General features: G+C 45.9%; 1 protein-coding gene across 1 annotated transcript; it reads left to right on the forward strand.

Annotated features, from left to right (window-relative positions):
- Nucleotides 1–9,356: 9,356 nt before the first annotated feature.
- Nucleotides 9,357–16,579, forward strand: LOC126095106 (shematrin-like protein 2). Its single transcript, XM_049909815.1, has 2 exons — nucleotides 9,357–9,420; nucleotides 15,737–16,579. Exons 1-2 carry the CDS (start codon nucleotides 9,403–9,405, stop codon nucleotides 16,211–16,213), a joined length of 495 nt encoding a protein of 164 aa, XP_049765772.1. The 5' UTR covers nucleotides 9,357–9,402; the 3' UTR covers nucleotides 16,214–16,579.
- The last annotated feature ends 4,656 nt before the right edge of the window (nucleotides 16,580–21,235 follow it).

Consider the following 21,235-nt stretch of genomic DNA (forward strand, 5'->3'; position numbering starts at 1 on the left):
ATAAGAAAACTTGATCCTAACTCTGAAAACATTATGCGAAACCTCCTAGCTGACATAAGACACAGCCTTCATGGTCAAGGACTAGTTGCTATAGACACATTAATTGCACAAAAGCGAGCACTAAGAATAACATATGGCGTTCACCCACGGACGTCATGCAAGTGCCTCTTCAAGGAGCTAGAAATTTAGTTGCGCCATCACAATAGATATATTCGCTATCGAAATTCGTCACAAATAATCCATCACAATTTGAGAAAAACATTTATGTCCATACCTACAACACTAGAGGGAAAAACGAACCGTTGTTAAAGCTGTCAGTGGCTCAGAAAGGTTTTATATATGGAGCAACAAAAATTTTTGATAATTTGCACGATATGAAATGTCTAACAACTAGGGAGGCATGCTTTAAATCTAATTTAAAATCATTTCTCCTGGAGAACTCCGTCTACTCCATTGACCAATTTCTACTTTAATACTGATAGCCAGTAATATATAGCTATCCAGGAGAAATGATTTTAAATTATATTTAAAACTTGCTTTCCTGCGTGTCAGACATTTTACGTCGTGCGAATTTAGCTGCACGAATACAACTAAAAATAATGTTTTCATTAATGTTAACAGTAAGCATGGATATATATCCTGTTAGCTGATTCATTCCACGTCATTTCGATAAAAGAATAGTTCAGGTAACCTACGGAACATGTAACTAACTAACAAGTTACGCGAGGATGACCAAAATACTACAGTCTACTGTAGTGGAGGCCGCTGTATATGTTGTACATAGTTGCTGAAAACTAATTTATGTTCAACTTCCTCAAAAATAGTTCAAATGGCTCTGAGCACTATGGGACTTAACTGCTGTGGTCATCAGTCCCCTAGAACTTAGAGCTACTTAAACCTAACTAACCTAAGGACATCACACACATCCATGCCCGAGGCAGGATTCGAACCTGCGACCGTAGCGATCGCGCGGTTCCAGACTGCAGCGCCTAGAACCGCTCGGCTACTCCGGCCGGCCAACTTCCTCATTGAGGCTATTATCTGGGTGTTGCAACTTACGCTTCATGACTTCTAACTCTTCCAAAACGTTAAGGACAAGTTATTTTGACTGTATATGTAAGATTTCACAATCATCTTCAATGTTACGCAAGCTGTGCATACTGTGTGACAAATGCACCGCTAAAGCTGACTTAGGATTAGGCGTGGCCCCACGTTCTCTGAACCTAGTTTCAAAAATTCTCCCTGCGTGCCCGTTATAACCACACTCACATTGTGAGGCTTCAATACCACAAATACCAGCATTATTATGAGGAAACATACGCAAATATACAAGTTCAAATGGTTCAAATGGTTCTAAGCACTATGGGACTTAGCATCTGAGGTCATCAGTCCCCTAGACTTGGAACTACTTAAACCTAACTAACCTAAGGGCATCACACATATCCATGCCAGAGGCAGGATTCGAACCTGCGACCGTAGCAGCAGCGCGGTTCCGAACTGAAGAGCCTAGAACCGCTCGGCCACAGCGGCCGGCCAAATATACAAATCCAAGATATTTTACCGGTGTGACTGCTTCAAGTGATTGTTCTGCGATCGTGTAATCATACAATAAAGAGTTTTACTGTCTAAGTATTCGCAATGCGTGGCATCTGTTAATGTTACAGATCAACTACCAATCCCTGAACGGAGTGTCGATACTCTGCACGTCTCCCGCATTTCACTACAATTTTCTATCACTGTGAGACAACACTCCTGCAATTTCTGATGTTATCCACTAGGTCATTCATGTATTGGTCTTGTAACACTCCCCTGCGGTACTAGCCTAATTACTTCTATGCCTGAAGATTTCTCTCCGTTGAGAATGACGTACTGGGCACTGTTTGCTACGAACTATGCAATCCAAAGTCATAGCTGATGGTGATATTCTTCACACACGCATTTTGTTCATTAGGCGGCAGCGCCGAACTGTATAGACCGCCTACCGGAAGTCAACAAACACAGAATCAACCTGGTAGCCGGTACCTAAAGCTTTCTGGGTCTGTTGGCCGAACAGAGCGACCTGAGTTTCACGCTGTCGTTGCTTGCGGAACCTTTGTTGATTCCTACAGAGATGTTCCAAAATTCTAGAACAGACCTCCGTCAAAGATATAGGCCTATCGAATAAATAATAGTAAGAGGAGCATTCAGTAAGTAATGCAACATTATTTTTTAAAGCAGATTAGTTTTATTCTTGATTCAAATTATATTATTCCCCATTCTTCTCGCTACAGATCATCGTTTCTCAACATACTCTCCGTTGAATGCGGCGGCCTTGTTCCACCTTTCTGGGAGGGCCTTTATCCCGGCATGGTACCAGTCTACTGGTCGACGTCAGAGCCACTGTCTGTCTGCAGCACAACCTCCCTATCGTCCACACATGCTTCCCGCGGAGTGCATCCTTTATTGGGCCAAACGGATGGAAGTCTGAAGGTGGGAGATCTGGGCTGTAGGTCGGACGAGGAAGAACAGTCCAATGAAGTTTTGTGAGCTTCTCTCGGGTGTGCCGACTTTTGTGAGGCCTTGCTCGTCATGGAGAAAGGGAAGTTATTTGCGCTTTTTTGGCAACGAAATCGCAAATGTGGCGACAAGCTGAAGTCGATTCTTGAGTTTCTCGAGCGCAGCACAATACACTTCTGAGCTGATCGTTCCAACACGACGCAGGAGATCAAACAGAAATAACCCTTCAGAGTCCCAGACCACTGTCACAGTGGTGAATCCATGTTTCAGCGACTGCGATCACGTTCGACAGAAAATTGTCACGATCAACCTCGTAACGCGCAAATAATTCCTCACAGATGGTGCTTCATAGGTCTTTATGGTCTTCTGTTAGGTGGTGAGAAACGCAGCGGGTACACATCTTTGAGTACCCCAACTGTGGGCAAGTCAACAGAGACGTCCAGTCGTGGCAACGAGGTGTTTGATGGTGATCCGTCGAACATCTCCACTGAGACTGTCTGCACGTTCCACATGGGCGATCGTACATATTTGCGCCACCTTTTTGCGAAGTTGGCAGACGCCTCGCCCAACAACCAGCCGTCCCTTTGTTCCCAGATCCCCGCAGACATTCTGCAAGCACCTATGAATATCTGCGACACTGGTTTTGCGCCAAAAGAAACTCAATGACGGCTCTCTGCTTGGGACGCACCTCTGTTCAAGGCACCGTTTTGAAGGCTACGATTGTGCCGCAACCTATTGGAAATTCATGAAACTATAGGAGCTGAAGCGGGAGTATTCCAAGCACTCCGTCTTCAGGCCATAAGTGGCCCATCGGGACCATCCGACCGCCGTATCATCCTCAGCTTAGGATGCGGATAGGAGGGGCGTGTGGTCAGCACACCGCTCTCCCAGTCATTTAGATGATTTTCTTTGACCGGAGCTGCTACTATTCGGTCGAGTAGCTCCTCAATTGGCATCACGAGGCTGCTGAGCGGCAGTCCGGAACCGCGCGACTGCTACGGTCGCAGGTTCGAATCCTGCCTCGGGCATGGATTTGTGTGATGTCCTTAGGTTAGGTAGGTTTAAGTAGTTCTAAGTTCTAGGGGACTGATGACCACAGCTGTTAAGTCCCATAGTGCTCAGAGCCATTTGAACCATTTTGAGCTGCTGAGCGCACCCCGAAAAATGGCAACAGCACATGGCGGCCAGGATGGTCATCCATCCAAATGCGGGCCACGCCAGACAGCGCTTCGGTGATCTGACGGGAACCGATGTATCCACTGCGGCAAGGCCGTTGCCCGAATATTCCATACCCACAAAAAATTCCGCATTTTTTCAACCGAAGAAAAAAATGTGTTGCATTACTTATACTGTGTAAGATATTGTTTCTATTGTGGCTGTGCCGTCTTGTAATGTTTTGTGATTCCCAACTGGATGAGGAGAGAGTGGTGTGGTAGGTGGGTGGCCGGTTTCCTCTCACTACAACACACAATGCAAACGTGTTTAAAGTAAACTTTATACAGGAACCAGTTGAGTACGTAACTTCAAGGATGTCCAATAGGGAGTTCTATGGTTAACGCAATCAAATAACACGTACTAATTCTTGAACCTTGTCCATGTCCATATCACAGCTATATACAATGATTAATGTTCCCTCACAGCTATCTAAGGTGCGAGGTGACGAGTATCACTGTGGAAGACTAGAGCACAGTGCGACATATTAAGGTGCAATGCGAACTGAGTCCCGACGCGGCGCACTGAGGTGCTGCGATTGCGAGATTGAGCCAACTCGGTCGGTGGCTGCGGCCTATATGCACGCTGCCCAGGCGGCGTCATCGACGTATAGCCTGTGGGCGTGTCTTGGTCTCCTCTTGTCATAGGCGCGCCTAGTTCAGCGTCTGCTATACAATGTTTCCTAGTGCCGACCGGTGTGCTGGCGAAGGCGTACACAGGCACAGGTCCTATAACATTTCCGTGGGATAGGCCCCAAATTACTTTTTATGTCTGAAGAATTCTTTACGTTGAGATTGGTATACGGTGTTCCGCTTGCCAGAAACTCTTCAGTCCAAATACACAAATACTCCGTACGCTCGTGTTCTGTTTATTAGACAGTAGTTCAAATGGTTCACATGGCTCTGGGCACTATGGGACTTAACTTCGGAGGTCATCAGTCCCCTAGAACTTAGAACTACTTAAACCTAACTAACCTAAGGACATCACACACATCCATGCCCGAGACAGGATTCGAACCTGCGACCGTAGCGGTCGCGCGGTTCCAGACTGTAGGGCCTAGAACCGCTCGGCCACACTGGCCAGCTAGACAGTAGTGCACAACTGTATCGAACGCCTTTCGGAGGTCAAGGAACACGGTGTCAACCTGGGTGCTGGCACTGCTTTCTGCGTCTGTTGGAAGAACAAAGCGAGCACGGTGTCACACGATCGTTGGTTTCGGAAACTATGTTGATTCCTACAGAGATTATCGGTCATCAGAAACGTCAAAATACGCGAGCGTAAAAATGTTCCAAATTATGGAACACAACACCGTCAGAGATAGTTTATATGGTGGTACAATGGAAAATACCTTGTGCCAACAGTCCACAGTGGCTTGCAGATTATACATTTAGGCATAGGTCTGAGGTCACCAGTCTTTTTTCATAGTGGGCCGGCAAACTGAGAAAATTATGAGCGCGGGCCACAACATCATAGCCGCGCGACAGAATGAAAGCTCTGGAAAAAATACGAAAAATTTTTACATTAACATGGGTGAGTGGCACGCAGTGCATAAGAAACAACAATAACCGACATACTTATTTACTAAAAAAGTTATTAAAGAAGACGACGTTAGGGAAAAGATAGTCATATTAGACCTAGTGTACATACATCTGAATCACACAAACCAAACAGCAAAAAATGGTAATGAGATTTGTGAAATTGGCGTTCGGATTTTTACATATTATGAATGTTTGGCCTGGTATTGCTGCATCCAATCAAGAGAATTGGTTTCAAATGTACATCAGTCAACCTCGTTCAGTGTGCTGACTTCAGATACATCATTTCTGAAAACGTTTGTTCGTGCTATAACAGCGACAAATTTCTTCAGATTCAACGGCAAAATTCAACAGGTTTTCCTTATGTGTGCTTTCAACAAAGGCATTTCCATGCAAATAAAAATAAGCTCCAACTGTTGTTCAACTAGCAGATTATCACCGTTCCAATCAGCATATTCTGGAACAGAAGAACGTCAATCTAAATTCTATCAAGATCTGAAAAATCTCTACAAAAACAAACGAAAATTTTTTTGCGAAAATCAAAGCTGACATCTTCTGGAATTATAGCACAAAATACTTTGAAACAGTGAAGTGAGAAAAGTTTTCTCCCTCCAGCTGTGCTTCAGACAATGACAGCTTTCCCCGAAATTCTTTGATGATTTTATAGAAATGCAAGACGAGGTTGTCGGTTTCTGAAATTTCAAGTTCAGTTCATTCTCTTGGGATGTGATATCGACTAAAACTGGTAACACAAACAACCAGGCAGGATCTGACAGCTGCGAATCGGCTCTATATTTTTAACGATAAAAATATCCATTTCGTATCGGAGATTGTAAAAAGCGAAATGGAACTTATACCGCAACTGCTGTGTGATAAGCAAGTCACAGAATTAACCATCAGTTTCTTCAAAAAGACCCAGGAACTGACGGTGATAGAGTGCATGTCGCCGAATGAAGTTCATACGGGATAATAGGGGATAAGTGCCGGTGTACGGTGTTTGTAACGGCCATTTGACGATCTGTACGCGACATGATACGAGAACACGTCCATAGATCCGTGTGTACAAAGATATTCGTCGAGACGCCGGCGACGATCGAAATTCAGAGACGGAACTTTTACATCTACATCTACATTTATACTCCGCAAGCACTTTACGTGGCATTGTCATTACCTCCCTTTCCTGTTCCAGTCGCGTATGTCCGCAGCTCGTGGTCGTGCGGTGGCGTTCTCGCTTCCCAGGCCCGGGTTCCCGGGTTCGATTCTCGGCGGGGTCAGGCATTTTCTCTGCCTCGTGATGACTGGGTGTTGTGTGCTGTCCTTAGGTTAGTTAGGTTTAAGTAGTTCTAAGTTCTAGGGGACTGATGACCATAGATGTTAAGTCCCATAGTGCTCAGAGCCATTTGAACCATTTGAACCAGTCGCGTATGGTTCGGGGGGAGAACGACTGCCGGAAAGCCTCTGTGCGCGCTCGAATCTCTCTATTTTTACATTCGTGATCTTCGCGGGAGGTATGAGTAGGGGGATGCAATATATTCGATACATCATCCAGAAACGCACCCTCTCGAAACCTGGACAGCAAGCTACACCGCGATGCAGAGCGCCTCTCTTGCTGAGTCTGCCACTTGAGTTTGCTAAACATCTCCGTAACGCTATCACGCTTACCAAATAACCCTGTGACGAAACGCGCCGCTCTTCTTTGGATCTTCTCTATCTCCTCCGTCAACCCGACCTTGTACGGATCCCACACTGATGAGCAATACTCAAGTATAGGTCGAACGAGCGTCTTGTAAGCCACCTCTTTTGTTGATGGACTACATTTTCTAACGACTCTCCCAATGAATCTCAACCTGGTACCCGCATTACCAACAATTAATTTTATATGATCATTCCACTTCAAATCGTTCCGTACGCATGCTCCCAGATATTTATTGAAGTAACTGCTACCAGTGTTTGTTCCGCTATCATATAATCATACAATAAAGGATCCTTCTTTCTATGTATTCGCAGTACATTACATTTGTCTATGTTAAGGGTCAGTTGCCACTCCCTGCACCAAGTGCCTATCGGCTGCAGATCTTCCTGCACTTCGCCTCAATTTTCTAACGCTGCAACTTCTCTGTATACTACAGCATCATTCGCGAAAAGCCGCATGGAACTTCCGACACTATCTACTAGGTCATTTATATATATTGTGAAAAGCAATGGTCCCACAACACCCCCTGTGGCACGCCAGAGGTTACTTTAACGTCTGTAGACGTCCCTCCATTGATAACAACATGCTGTGTTCTGTTTGCTGAAAACTCTTCACTCCAGCCACACAGCTGGTCTGATATTCCGTAGGCTCTTACTTTGTTTATCAGGCGACAGTGCGGAACTGTATCGAACGCCTTCCGGAAGTCAAGATTCAAATGGTTCGCGGCATGCCTCCCGGGTATACATTTCAACAATGCCCACCTGCACATGGCCAGAGTTCTTTCCGCTTGTCTTCGTGCTTGGCAAACCCTACCTTGGCTAGCAAGGTCGCCAAATCTCTCCCCAGTTGAGAACGTTTGGAGCATTACGGATAGGGCCCTCCAATACATAACCGATATAAGGCGCCATTTGAACGGAATTTGACACTATATCCCTCAGGAGCACATCCAACAAGTCTGTAAATCATTGCCAAGCCGAGTAACTGCTTGCATAAGGGCCAGAGGTGCACCAACGATTTAATGACTTACTCGATTTGTGAAGCTCTTTCTACTGAATAAATCATCCAGTTATTATGAAATTGCAATGATCTACGTCACATCTAGCAATTTCAGTCTCATCCAGGTAATTCCTTGGTGGAGCTCCGCTTTTTTTTTCTCTTAGAGTGTTTTACCTCAGGGTAGTAAACCCATTCTGTACATAATGTAGTCAGGTTGTTTACTTCTACTTTCTCAAAGAAAAAAAAGGTTCAAATGGCTATAAGCACTATGGGACTTAACTTCTGAGGTCATCAGTCCCCTAGAACTTAGAACTACTTAAACCTAAATAACCTAAGAACATCACACACATCCATGCCCGAGGCAGGATTCGAACCTGCGACCGTAGCAGCAGCGCGGTTCCGAACTGAAGAGCCTAGAACCGCTCGGCCACAGCGGCTCCAGACTGTAGCGCCTAGACCCGCTCGGCCCCCCTGCCGGCTGAAGTCAAGGGAAAATGGCATCTACCTGGGGGCCTGTATCTAATATTTTCTGGGTCTCATGAACAAATAAAGCGAGTTGGGTTGACACGATCGCTGTTTCCGGAATCCATGTTGATTCCTACGGAGTAGATTCTGGGATTCCAGAAATGACATGATACGCGAGCAAAAAACATGTTCTGAAATTCTACAACAGATCGACGTCAGAGATATAGACCTACAGTTTTGCCGCTCTAAAAATTCCAGAGTCTGAGTGGTTCAACATGCACGAATTAGCTCATATGTAAAGTTTAACGGGTAAATGTGGTCCTAGAAATACCAGCAGTGGGTCAGATAAGTCTCGTGTTCTATACGTTTTATGAAGCAAATTCAAGTCGGCGGACCGGATAAACTGACGTCGCTGGTACGAGGGCCGTATCTGGAGACCTCCCTGATGTAGATGCATATTGTGACGTGACTGATTTGTGCCTTCTTCTTTGACAGCCTGAGCTCAGCCCTTCGCGTCTTTGGCGTGTAACGCAGAGTGTTGAGCGGGCGGTAAGGCGCCTGCTGCAGCGGCCAGCCAGCGGTCAGCGTGAGAGAGGCCCCCAGCGGCCCGCAGCGGCCAGCAGCTCTTCGCGGCTCGTCCCCGATTCCTGGTCACCCCGCTGACCCCTACCGCCGCCACCGGCTGCTCATCTCGCCGCGCCGGGAGGGGGTCAGCCGTTGCCGCCGCTTTCCAGTACCACTTTTTCTCACACGCACACACTCACACGCTCACACACACACACACACACACACACGGGTGCGCTGCGCGGCATCCTCTCCCAGCCCCCCTTTCCCCCCCCCTACCGCGCCCCTCGCCCACCGCCGGCGGTGCGGCTATGCACATTTCGCCGTGACGTCACGCAGGTGCGCTCCCGCGCCCGGGTATAAATGCTGGCGGCGGACCTGGCCAAAGCGTCAGTTGCTCCCGCAGCTTCGCAACAACATCAGTCGGAGCTCCTAAGCGAGATGAACGCCTTGGCTCTGGTAAGCATACGCCGACCACAGCAGCGATTTAACTTGTCGCGTTCTCCCGATTTTGCCTCTCAAAATCGGCCGCGGTTAAAATGTTGGCGACGCGGACATTATCAATCGCAGAGCCGGACTCTCATGTCATACTCGGTCGTATTACATTTTTGCCGAGATCAGTGCGAGGGTCCAGCTATCTGCTGCTTTGCCGTGTCCGTCTTGAAAACAGTAATAATTCCACATGTAGAGTCACCTTTTCATTCACAGAACTTCTTACTGGAGAAGCATGCCTGTGCCTATATGTTCTTTATTCTGGGGAAGATCAATACATGTCAGAACTCATATCTGGTCTTGCTTCAGCCAGCTCGCCATAATTTGCCGTAAGACTGTCACTCAGTCACAAAAATATGCATTCAGAGCATCAATACATTCTAGTGTTGTATCATCCCGGAAGTAACATTAAACCGTCCAGAGCTTAAGTGAGCCTAGTTAGCTGTTATGATGCCCAGTAGATACGAAAACAACTTCAACGAATATGATGACTACCAGCCCCAAAGTTTCTATGTAAATGACACCAGTCAGAAGCCAAGGGAAGATCAATACATGTCAGAACTCATATCTGGTCTTGCTTCAGCCAGCTCCCCATAATTTTCCATAAGACTGTCACTCAGTCACAAAAATATGCATTCAGAGTATCAATACATTCTAGTGTTGTATCATCCCAGAAGTAACATTAACCCGTTCAGAGCTTAAGTGAGGCCAGTTAGCTACTATGATGCCCAGTAGATACTAAAATAAATTCAACGAATCTGATGACTACCAGCCCCAAAGTTTGTGTATCAAAATGACACCCGTCAGAAGCCAGCCAACGCATAAAGTGTCTCTCACTGGAAAGGCAACGACAGACTTTCAAATTGGATAAGTTTCAGAGAGATTTACGACATGGGAATTGTGTTAGTATAGTTGACTCTACAGTCTCGTATACATTTTTGGTAATTTGCAGTCACGGTGACTGCTGTTGATCAGTCTTAAGTGGACAAGCTGTAACAACATAGGTTGTGACCGGTAAATCGTAGTGAAACAAGGGAGGTGTCACTTTTAACATCCCGTCGACATGGAGACCACTAGATACAGGGCACGAGCTCACACTGGACAACGATGGGACAGAAATGTGGCAGCACGTTCTGGAAGAACCATCGTAGGTTTAGCTTCAATTTACGCGAAACCTCGAAAACCGAAACCATAATGGACGGGCGGAGGTTTGAACCGCGCACCTCCAAAGTTCGGATCCAGTCTCTAAGCATTGCTCCATGTGGGAGTGCGAGGGACATTCGGTAACTGAGTCACCAAACTGTATAATGTTCTACTTTTGTTCTTATAGCATCAACTTTTCTGTCATTACCTCAAGACTCTATCGTTCATTCTGTCAGATGAATGTTCCCTGTAAGAGATACAGTTTGTAGCACAACTACAATTTTTCAGGCAGCTCGTACGTGGGCTCTACTTGTACTTGAGTTGCTTTCCAGTAGGCTTAAAGCTAGACATAGATATTAAGTGTGTCGCCGTTCGTTGATAATCATAATAGAACTGTAAGATCTGAGAATAAACGAAAAGTGAAATTCTTACGCAGGTTCTAGTACATTTATTCTTAGTTCAAAGTTTAGAAAAGCAATTCAGACGTTGCCAACTAGGTAATAATAAGCTCGTGTACGTATTTGTGCTCGGTAAATTTCTTTATTTCTTCAAGTTTAATTCTATTGCCCGCAGAATTGGATGCACACTGTATTATTTCATTTTTTGTCAATGCACAAGGAAAAACGTAACTTTGTGCCAGAAGACTGTCATTTCCAGAAAGTAAGAAACGAAAATTTCAGGGTGTCTCATTACGTCTACTCAAATCGCAATTCAATTTTTGTCCTATTCTTTTTAATCTATTCTTCGTTAATTGAAAGTATCAAAATACCGTATAGTTCAATTTAAATTACGAAGACAGCCTTAAACCTCGTTTCTCAGACTGCTTTCATACATACGTACTATGCTTCTAAGTAACTCAGCGAAAGGCAGAAGAAAATGTATGTCGCAATCGAATCTACAGCAAAGGATGGGTAAGGAAATCGGCAGTGGTCTTGCTAATGCAAACAATCAAGCATTTCGTTGAACTAAAACACGAACCAAGATGGTCGGCCGCGAATATGAACCTCCCCCTTTGGGAATCCGTATATATTGTTAAACGACTGTGCCTTTTCGTTCGATGAGTTAACTTCGCCAGTTGTCCAGAAATTGCTCCTCTTGTACTAGATCATAAAAAGAAACTACACCGAAAATTAAAATGGCTTGAAAGATTACCTGGTCAGTGCAGTGTCTGCAGGAGCAAACAAAGATGTAGGTCACAAATTTAACCAAGTGAGTCAGAAGAAACTGGTCCACATATGTTTCGATCTGCGTGATCTAATGGTTTTGAGCGATCACAGTAGCTGACCACAAAATGTGGTTGCTATCATTTCGTTAGTTCATTGTTTCCGTAGCCAGTTGCTAATAATATAAAACAAGCTTGGGTTGCCAAACTGCAAGCATATCACATTCACTGTATTGGCAGGTCTTTGGAGTACAGCGCTTTTCGTTCATTTATCTGAAAGCTGGAGAATATAACTATATAGAGATTATACATCAGCCACGTGAAACATTTCCGCAGGAACTAAAAACAACCATCTCTGTGTACATTCAGTCACGCTACTCACGAAGAAGCTATAGTGTAGAGTGAAAGTACCGGTAGTAGAATCCACACTTGGAGGGCACAAGCGAAAGTAGCGTGTCTCATTAGCGCTGAGGATCTGTTATCGTTTTTGTGCTGCAAAAGATATGCGCTGCGACCAGCAGAAAATTGTAAAACTCTCTTCACTTTATTAGATGGGTAACCTTGCGTTAAATATCAGGCGTTACTGATTTGTGTGGATATGTTCTCGCCTGCTGTCGACTTTCGGTCTAACAACCGCTTAATCTATAATAGCTGAGCTTTTACTAAGTAACCCGCGGAATAGAATGCACATCTGCATCTCTGTGTTTGAGGAGTGCTTTCAGTTACAGCGCTATCCCATCACGCTTTCTTAAATGTTTGCCGTGTTTGTAGGTTATAAGTTCTTCATTGGTTGTTGCATCCGTCGCGAGTAAATTCAAAATTGTGTTTTACCTCGGAAGATGATAGCAAGACTGGGCGTGAGAATCCCGACTGTGTATCTTTTCCATGTTCCTTCTATGTTATAACTATGCTATCATTCTCCTTTTCTGTCGATACTCAACTGAAGGGATGCAGCTTTATTCTACTAACAAACGCCGTAGCTTGTTCATCATTTAAACGAGTATCTGACTTGAGAACCCCGTATTACAAATGTGTGAAATCGTCTCGAATCAGGGTTTCTGTTTTAGGAATCAGTTACCTATATCAGTTCAAGTTCAGTGACCTATGCTGGTACTGGCAGTGGAGTACATGTTAGCGTACTGCAGGGAATTTTGTGTACGATTCAACCATTCTGCAAAGCAAAGATCAGCTTAATTGACACAACCAACTGGTGTAGCACATACACATGTTAATAAAAATCACGAACGATGATGTGTTTGTTTGTACAAAGCAGTAATTCGCTTACTGATCGGAATTTGAAAGACGAATCGAGTGACACATTAGAGAGGTTAAGATAGTGGTCTCGTATTCGAGAGGTATAGCGCCGTCCATGATATCATAAATGGCTGCAAGACAATATCGCTCTATCAGACCCAAGGGCTATTCGCTTCCCTAATCTTGTTCTAGACCTCCAGTAACATCGATGCAAAAAAAATGGTTCAAATGGCTCTGAGCACTATGGGACTTAACATCTGTGGTCATCAGTCCCCTAGAATTTAGAACTACTTAAACCTAACGAACCTAAGGACATCACACACATCCATGCCCGAGGCAGGATTCGAACCTGCGACCGTAGCGGTCACGCGGTTCCAGACTGAAGCGCCTTTAACCGCACGGCAACATCGATGCAGACAACACAAAAATTTCTAATGCTGTTTCCCCTTCCTAACGTGTACAGCCGCAGCACAGGTACCCAGTCTGCTAAAAAAATTACTCGCACGCGCTCTTCTCGTTTGTTTCCAAGGATTTCCAAGAATTTTCCTCGAGTTACATCAGTATTTTTGGAGGCCGCATTAGGCATTCCACCAACGACTATTAAGTATTACTCTATGCCGTCACCCTCAAGCGAACAGAAAACATTTCACAGGCCGATTCGTATCCAAAGAGCATCATTGATGCAAGGACCTGGTTCACATATTGACGTCTGGGTGGATATTTTGTACATTATTTATATTGCAAATGAAAACTCGTCTCGTATCTCGCTCCGTGTACATATGTAAGACCCAGCATCTCCGTGAGGTACAGCTGTAGGCACGTCGGAAGTTTATCCAGTCTGAACCGAATGCTGTTATGAATATCCAGTTTCATATCTGTAGCAGGACTTCAGTATCGATGGGATGTAATATTCAGTCCGATTCCGTCGCACGACTTAATATCCAGTCTCATATCGGTAGGCTTTGCCAGTCCCACATTCGCGGAAGGAGTACAATGCCAGGTCTGACACGTGCACAGGGATTTAGTAAAGGTGAAACTGTCATCGACCTGAAAGCTGGTTTCGACTCGTCAGTTTCCTACTGGCGTAGTTCTACTGGACTGATATACCATTGCCTTCCTCCAACGTTTGAACAGACTTACTCAGCCAGTTTTCCTACGGTTTTATGTGAAGTGTATACGACGCTTCATCTCGGTATATCTCACATTAACAAATCACTGAGGGAATTCTAAGGATCCAATAGGTTGCCATTATGTGACTTGTCCTAACCAGTAACTACGTCCAGCGGATGTAGCCTTGCGCTAATACAACGGAACATATCTAAGAATGACAGAAAACATCTGAGGACTGACTGGGTATCTAATACCGCACCACTAAATTTGTAGTTTCGCACTTACGTAATGAGCTAGCGTCCAGTCTTGTAGCCCTCCACCCTCTCTTTTTCACTACTGGGTGGGATACTATTGTTCCTCGTATGGCGCTTCACATCTACTGCGTGACAAGGAACTATAGTGTTTCCAAACAAAGAGCAAGGAGGCTAGTCCCCGCTCTCTCCACACAACTACGTCACAAGGGGCGTCTGCAGGCTGTTTCACAACGTTATATCGACCATTCCGCAGTGCACCTTTTAAATCAGTGACGAAACAAGGGGCAGACACACCCAGGGAATCATTTGCTCTAAATGCTCTGACACTACATGCGAAAATATTTCTTAGTCCTCCTGTATAGAAGGTTGAGTTCTTCCAAGACAGGCCACTTTCCCCAACATACGCCCTGCACGCGCCATGGTCGCGCCAAGAGGTGTTCTCTGTCTGAGAGGCTATGGAAACAGCGAATGTGCAGCACTAGAAGGCAAGTGTTAGCGGTAAACATCGCCACAGTTCGGGAAATCTCTCGGGTTCTGTTCGATCATTTGATCGCCGTGCGATCTAATGACTTTTGCACCTACTGAAAACTCTTCTAGGGTGCAGATCATGAGCAACAACGACAAATAATAAATAAATAATCATGATTCTGTCCAATTCTCGAGTGTTCGCTGGTCCCGCGGTCTAGTGAGACCCGATGGTACGATCTCCAATCCGGGTCTCAAGCTGTAATTCCTTCTCGAGATAAAAATTACAGTCACTATATTACATTTCGTTTGTTCGTCATTTATTAATTGATTAACTATCTCGAGTGTTTCAAATGAACGGGTAAATACTGATTAAAATCTGGTAAAGTTTTTATCTGTTATTCTAATACGTGAACAGAGACTGAAGTGCTCATTTACAACCTATCATTACCGCCTCTCATAGGCAAATAAAGTATTATACTGCGTTCAGTCAAATCTGTCTTCTTAAAAATCACTATAAATTCTTACGTATACATACATACCGGTACTCTATGAGAACTCGTAAATTTGCTCAAACGCAGCATGAGTTTGTCAGTGGTAGGATTTAATGCTATTTCCTCTAGTGTTTCACGAAACTGCCAAATTTTAAGCAGAACCATAGCTTGTTGTTGTGGCTAGTTCGTAGTTTCTTGCGTATCCGTTGCACTCGCGCCGCGCGAGTCAAATGTCACGTGATAGTTCGAACGAGCTCGATACTGTATCGAACGCTGCGGCCCGTTCGAACACGAGTATTGTTTGCCCAGTTCTATTGGCGCGGCGGTAGTACAGACAGACTGTACACTACATTTTGTTTACCAGCGGAGGTTTTCACCGGTCGTGTTTTGTGTGTGCGCAGTGTGTGGTGGCGGCGATGGTGGCAGCCGCCACGGCCGAGCCGCCGAGCGGCTACAGCTACAACCGTCCCAGCGGGGGCGGCGGCTTCATCGGCGGAGGCGGCGGCGGATTCATCGGAGGCGGCGGCGGCGGCGGCTACATCTCGGTGAGCCCCGGCTACACCACCAGCGAGGGCGCCACCGTCGACGCCGAACTGCTCGGCAAGATCCGCGCCATCCTGCTGCGCGAAGAACAGCAGCGCGGCGGCGGCGGCGGCGGCTACATCGGCGGCGGCGGCCACGGCGGCGTGTCCACGGCGTACGGCGTGCCTTCCACCTCGTACGGAGTGCCCGGCTACGTGAGCCAGCGCGTCGTCGGCATCGACCTGGAGGGCATCCGGCAGGCGATCCAGGTGGCGCAGTACGAGCAGACGACGTACGGACACGGAGGCGGCGGCGGCTACAGCTACCCGTCCTCGTCGTACGGCGCCCCTTACTGAGGGGCGCGCGCCGCGCGGCCGTAGACACCGCGCAGCCGTTACAACGCTGTACCTGGCACGCTGCCGGTCCGCCGCCGACGCCGCCCCCGCAGGCGCCGACGCCGGCGCGCCCGCCCCCGGCCCCTCGGCGGCACGGCGGCACGCACAGAGGCCTCGGGCTCGACGGAGCAACACGGGTCCCTTCTCCAGACCGGCAACGGAGAAACACTACTATTACACGTTATCCCCATCATCTTGTAAATACAAACGACGCGACGCAGTACACCCCTTTCCACATATCGTTTTATTCTATCTTTTTTATACGTATGTTAAGCTTTTTATAGGAAAACAGATGAAAAAATAAAAAATACATGAGCCACCGTAAAACCACTGTTTTTTTCTTTTTACTCCTATTCCTCTTCACGTTCTGGACAGAGATCTTGCCAGCATCTTCAGTTACTTCATCCATTACAGAATGTGAAGAAAGCATCTATGATAGTGACCAGAAAGGTAAGAATAAAACATCATTTAAAATTTCAAAATTTTTCCATTTTAAAATTTTTTGTTTTTAAAATTCGGTCTTAATCACACGACATGGGTTACAAGAACACAGGTGACCGGTTTCGGTCATATCACATGACCATCATCAGACCCATGGCATCCTTCGAAGATGGTAGGTGGAGCACTCTTCTCAGCAGCTGAAGGATGCTATGGGTCAGATGATGGTCATGTGATATGACTGAAACCGGTCACCTGTGTTCTTGTAACATATGTCGTGTGATTAAGACTGAATTTTAAAAACAAACAATTTTAATCACTGTTCCATAATAGTTATTAAAATTGTTCAAAACATAATTTGTCGATTAATGTGCAGAACAGAGCAACGGGTTGCGTACTGTCTTGTGTTGATGCTGAAGGGTGTTTTTAACTAGTAACTTTTTGCCACTACAACAACAATACATTTCAGCATGCTCGCATCCGACAAGCAAAAACGATCAAAATAAATCGGATAATACATTACTTGCGGCTCTGTTCTGTACGTCAATTACAACGTTTAACGTTTGCCATGTGCCTCGTAGTCGATGACGCCTCAGTTTGATCACATCAATCGTAATCATACGAGCAGAAGAATATCTTGCAGTGCACATTTCCTAGAGTCTTATATAATATACAGGCTATATAGATCCAACAAAACATTGCTATATGTCTTGACTGTTAATAATAATCTAAAATTTCTTACTTGAGAACTGTCACGATTCTTTTTTAAGACTGACGTATTTCTATGATTCTGAGGTTGTACATATCAAATGACTTCTCGATGTATCAACTCCACTTACGTTTCTTCGATGGCCGTCTTGGAAATCTTACCATTCCAGTACCGCGATATGTTTACAACAGTTAACTTGATTTTCTTCACAATACTAAGTCGGCTGCTGGGATTTTTGCTTTAGAGAAACACACTCTCATTACTCACAATTTCGTTACACCAAGGTCTTTTCTTTCTTTGTTTCTCATTTTTTTCTATATTTTTGAGAAGTGGAGCTTCAAATGGATGGTTCTCTACCTTGTAGATTAGTTACCAAGTATTTGCCTGCAGTTATGCTTGCAGAATAATAAACGTTTTCAATCTGTCCCAGTTAATGCGCTGTTAATTACTGCATTTTCCATACCATACTTCATGAGAAGTCAAATTTGAAGGCATCCTAAGCACACCTGTTCTCATTAACACTCTCACCTTCTTCATTTCGCCTCGTCTTGCAAGTTTATGCATTAGGAAACAGGAAAGGAGTAATTAAAATTAACTGACGAATTTCCATGGCGGATGATTTCAGCAGTCCGACTCTTCAGCCAACGTACATCTGGTTACACATAAACTCTTTGGAACAAAAGGAAAGAATAAAGCAATGTAATGCGAGTTGTAAAGGTTCTAAAGATATTGCAATGTCCAGTCCGACATACAGTTTTGATCTGCAAGGAAGTTTCAAATCAGCGCACACTCCATTGCAAGGTGAAAATTCTTTCTGGACGCAATCCCTCAGTCTGTGGCTAAGCCATGTCTCCAATACGCTGTATCTTTTCTTGCAGAAGTTCTGGTGTAGCCAAATTATGCAGGAGAAAATGTGTGCAGTTTGGAAGGCAGAAGTCGAGGTATTGGTGGAAATAAAGCTCTGAGCAGTGGTCCTGAATCGTACTTGAGTAGCTCTGGTGGAGCACTCGCTCGCGATAGGGTAAGATCTCTGTTTCGGCCTCCAGTCTAGCACACACTTTTGATCTGCCAGGAAGTTTCAAATAGCGCACACTTTGCTGCAGAGTGAAATTTCTTTCTGGATATTGCAGTGACTCGCTGTAGGGAAAGAACATAACAAATGACGCACCCCCGTGAAGAAGCAATAGTGCTCGGTAGGTTCTACCGGTGTGCTAGTTGCTGTTGAAACATACTTAATAACCATTCTTACAAGCACAAAAAGAACATCTGTAGCTGCGTGTTTTGAAATCCTCCAGTGACGACGCGCGTGGAAAGGAGATTTAAAGGACAGTAGCTCCACCCCTGCAGAAAGGAAAGTGAGAGGAAGGCGCCTCTTCGGCCTGAGTGTGACCTGCCGCCTCTTACCTCTCCCCTCGCGTCCTTCTTCGGCAGTCACGAATCGAAAGTTGGCTAACGAAGAGTCGAACGGCACTTACTCGCCGCCAGACATCCAGGGCAACGCCCGACGGGCAGATTTCCCCCACTTGTTGTGACCCAGTGGGGTTCGCTCGCGGAGATGGGCGAGCCCAGTAGTAAACAAGCTAATTCCGGGCAGCGGGTAGCGAACAGCGGGCCACGCACCGGCGGTGAAAGTGGCCGACCGGTCAGCAGGTGGTTGCGCAACGCGGTGGCATTACGCATGCGAGAGGCGAAAGGAAGAGCCCCGCCGAGGACACTGGCCACCAAGGGACACCCGGTTTCGCCGCTGCCTTTTCCTCTACTGGCCGCGTGCCAGCGCTGTACGTCTGCGGGTCTAAGATGGGTGCAAATGACGCAAACAAAACTTGTCAGGGACAATTTTTATAAACGCACCAGACAAGAAAATGAGTCACCCCTATCAAGCTAACAGCGTGTAACTCAATCACAGTCTTTTATGGTAGCCTCGGTTCGGCTTTTATTTTTTGTTTAGGTACTGCAATCACACAAACTGCCCTCCTGTGTTTCTGAAGCATGCCGTACAATACATTCAGTATATTGGAAATACGCACCGAGGTGATGGGATAGCGATATGCTTTTTTCAGACTGTGATAGTATCGCTTAGGGATATAAAAGGGCAGTGCAAAAGCAAAGCTGTCACTTGTACTCAGGTGATTCAGCTGAAAAGGGAAATTAATACGAATTCACTATTCCGAGATCCACAATGTCAAGGGTGTGCCAAAGATACAAAATTTCGGCGTTGCTGCTCACCACGGACAACGAGGGAGACGACGTCCTTCGCTTAACGACCGGGAGCAGCGGCATTTGATTTGAGTTTCAGTTTTATTAGACGAGCAAAACTGGGTGAAATAACAGCAGAAATCAATGTGGGACGTTCGACGAACTAATCCATTAGGACAGTGAAGCAAAATCTGGCGTTAGTGGGCTATGGCAGCAGGTGACAGATGCGAGTGCCTTTGCTAATAGCAAGACATCGCTTGCAGCGCCTCTCCTGGGCTCGTGACCATATCTGTTGGACCTTAGACGACTGGAAAACCGTGGCCTGCTCAGATGACTCCCGATATCAGTTGGTAAGGCTGACAGCAGGGTTCGAGTCTGGCGCAGACCCCACGAAGCCAAGGACCCAAGTTCCCAACAAGGAACTGTGCAAGTTGACAGTGGCTCCATAATGGTGTGAGCTGTGTTTACATGGAATGGACTGCCGCGCGGGATTATGGTTCAAATGGCTCTGAGCACTATGGGACTTAACATCTGAGGTCATCAGTCCCCTAGAAATTAGGACTACTTAAACCTAACTAACCTAAGGACATCACACACATCCATGCCCGAGGCAGGATTCGAACCTGCGACCGTAGCGGTCGCGCGATTCCAGACTGAAGCGCCTAGAACCGCTCGGCCACACCGGCCGGCGCGCGGGATTAGCCGAGCGGTCTGAAGCGCTGCAGTCATGGACTGCGGCTGATCCCGGCAGAGGTTCGAGTCCTCCCTCGGGCATGGCTGTGTGTGTTTGTCCTTAGGATAACTTAGGTTAAATAGTGTGTAAGCTTAGGGACTGATGACCTTAGCAGTTAAGTCCCATAAGATTTCACACACATTACAACATCTTGGAAAGGACTGTGTTCTCTGGTCCAACTGAACCAGTCATTGACAATTTTAGGCCATCCATAGACTTCATGTTCTCAAACAACGATGCAGTTTTTATGGATGATAATGCTCCATATCATCGATCCACAGTTGCTCGCGACTGGTTTGAAGAACATCCTGGACGTTCGATGGAATGAATTGGGGCACCGACATCGTCAGACATTAATCCCGTCAAATATTTATGGGACATAGTCGAGAGGTCAGTTCGTGCATAAAATTCTGCACCGACAACACTTTCGTAGCTATGGACGGCTATAGAGGCAGCAAGAGTCAATATTTCTTCAAGGAACTTCCAACGACTTGCTGAGTCCTTGCAACGTCGAGTTGCTTACACTAGGGCGGGCAAAAGGAGGTGCGACACAATATTAGCATGTATCCCATAACTTTTGTCACGTCAGTGTATGATGTCAATGGTACATTTTCCGAGTCACAATAAGAACCTCTGCCGGCGTAACAGTGTGTGCTCCCGTCATCGTTTGCACAACTTCTCGCTGCGCGCTTCTTAGGCTTCGTTCACGGTGGCATCGACAACTGTCGGCAGACCAACGGCCCCAGGCCGCCCGTAGACATCCGCCAACAGCTTGGTCGCAGTGTGCACGATCTCCTTCGTCAATTTTTGGCTGGATCGAGGAGGTTAGATCATGTTAGGTTAGAATCTATTCTGTCATGGCAATGCGCTGTTCTTCCTCTCATGACAACAGCTACAGGCTGCTTGC

This window comes from Schistocerca cancellata, chromosome 8 (genome assembly GCF_023864275.1).
Source record: "Schistocerca cancellata isolate TAMUIC-IGC-003103 chromosome 8, iqSchCanc2.1, whole genome shotgun sequence".
NCBI lineage: Eukaryota > Metazoa > Arthropoda > Insecta > Orthoptera > Acrididae > Schistocerca > Schistocerca cancellata.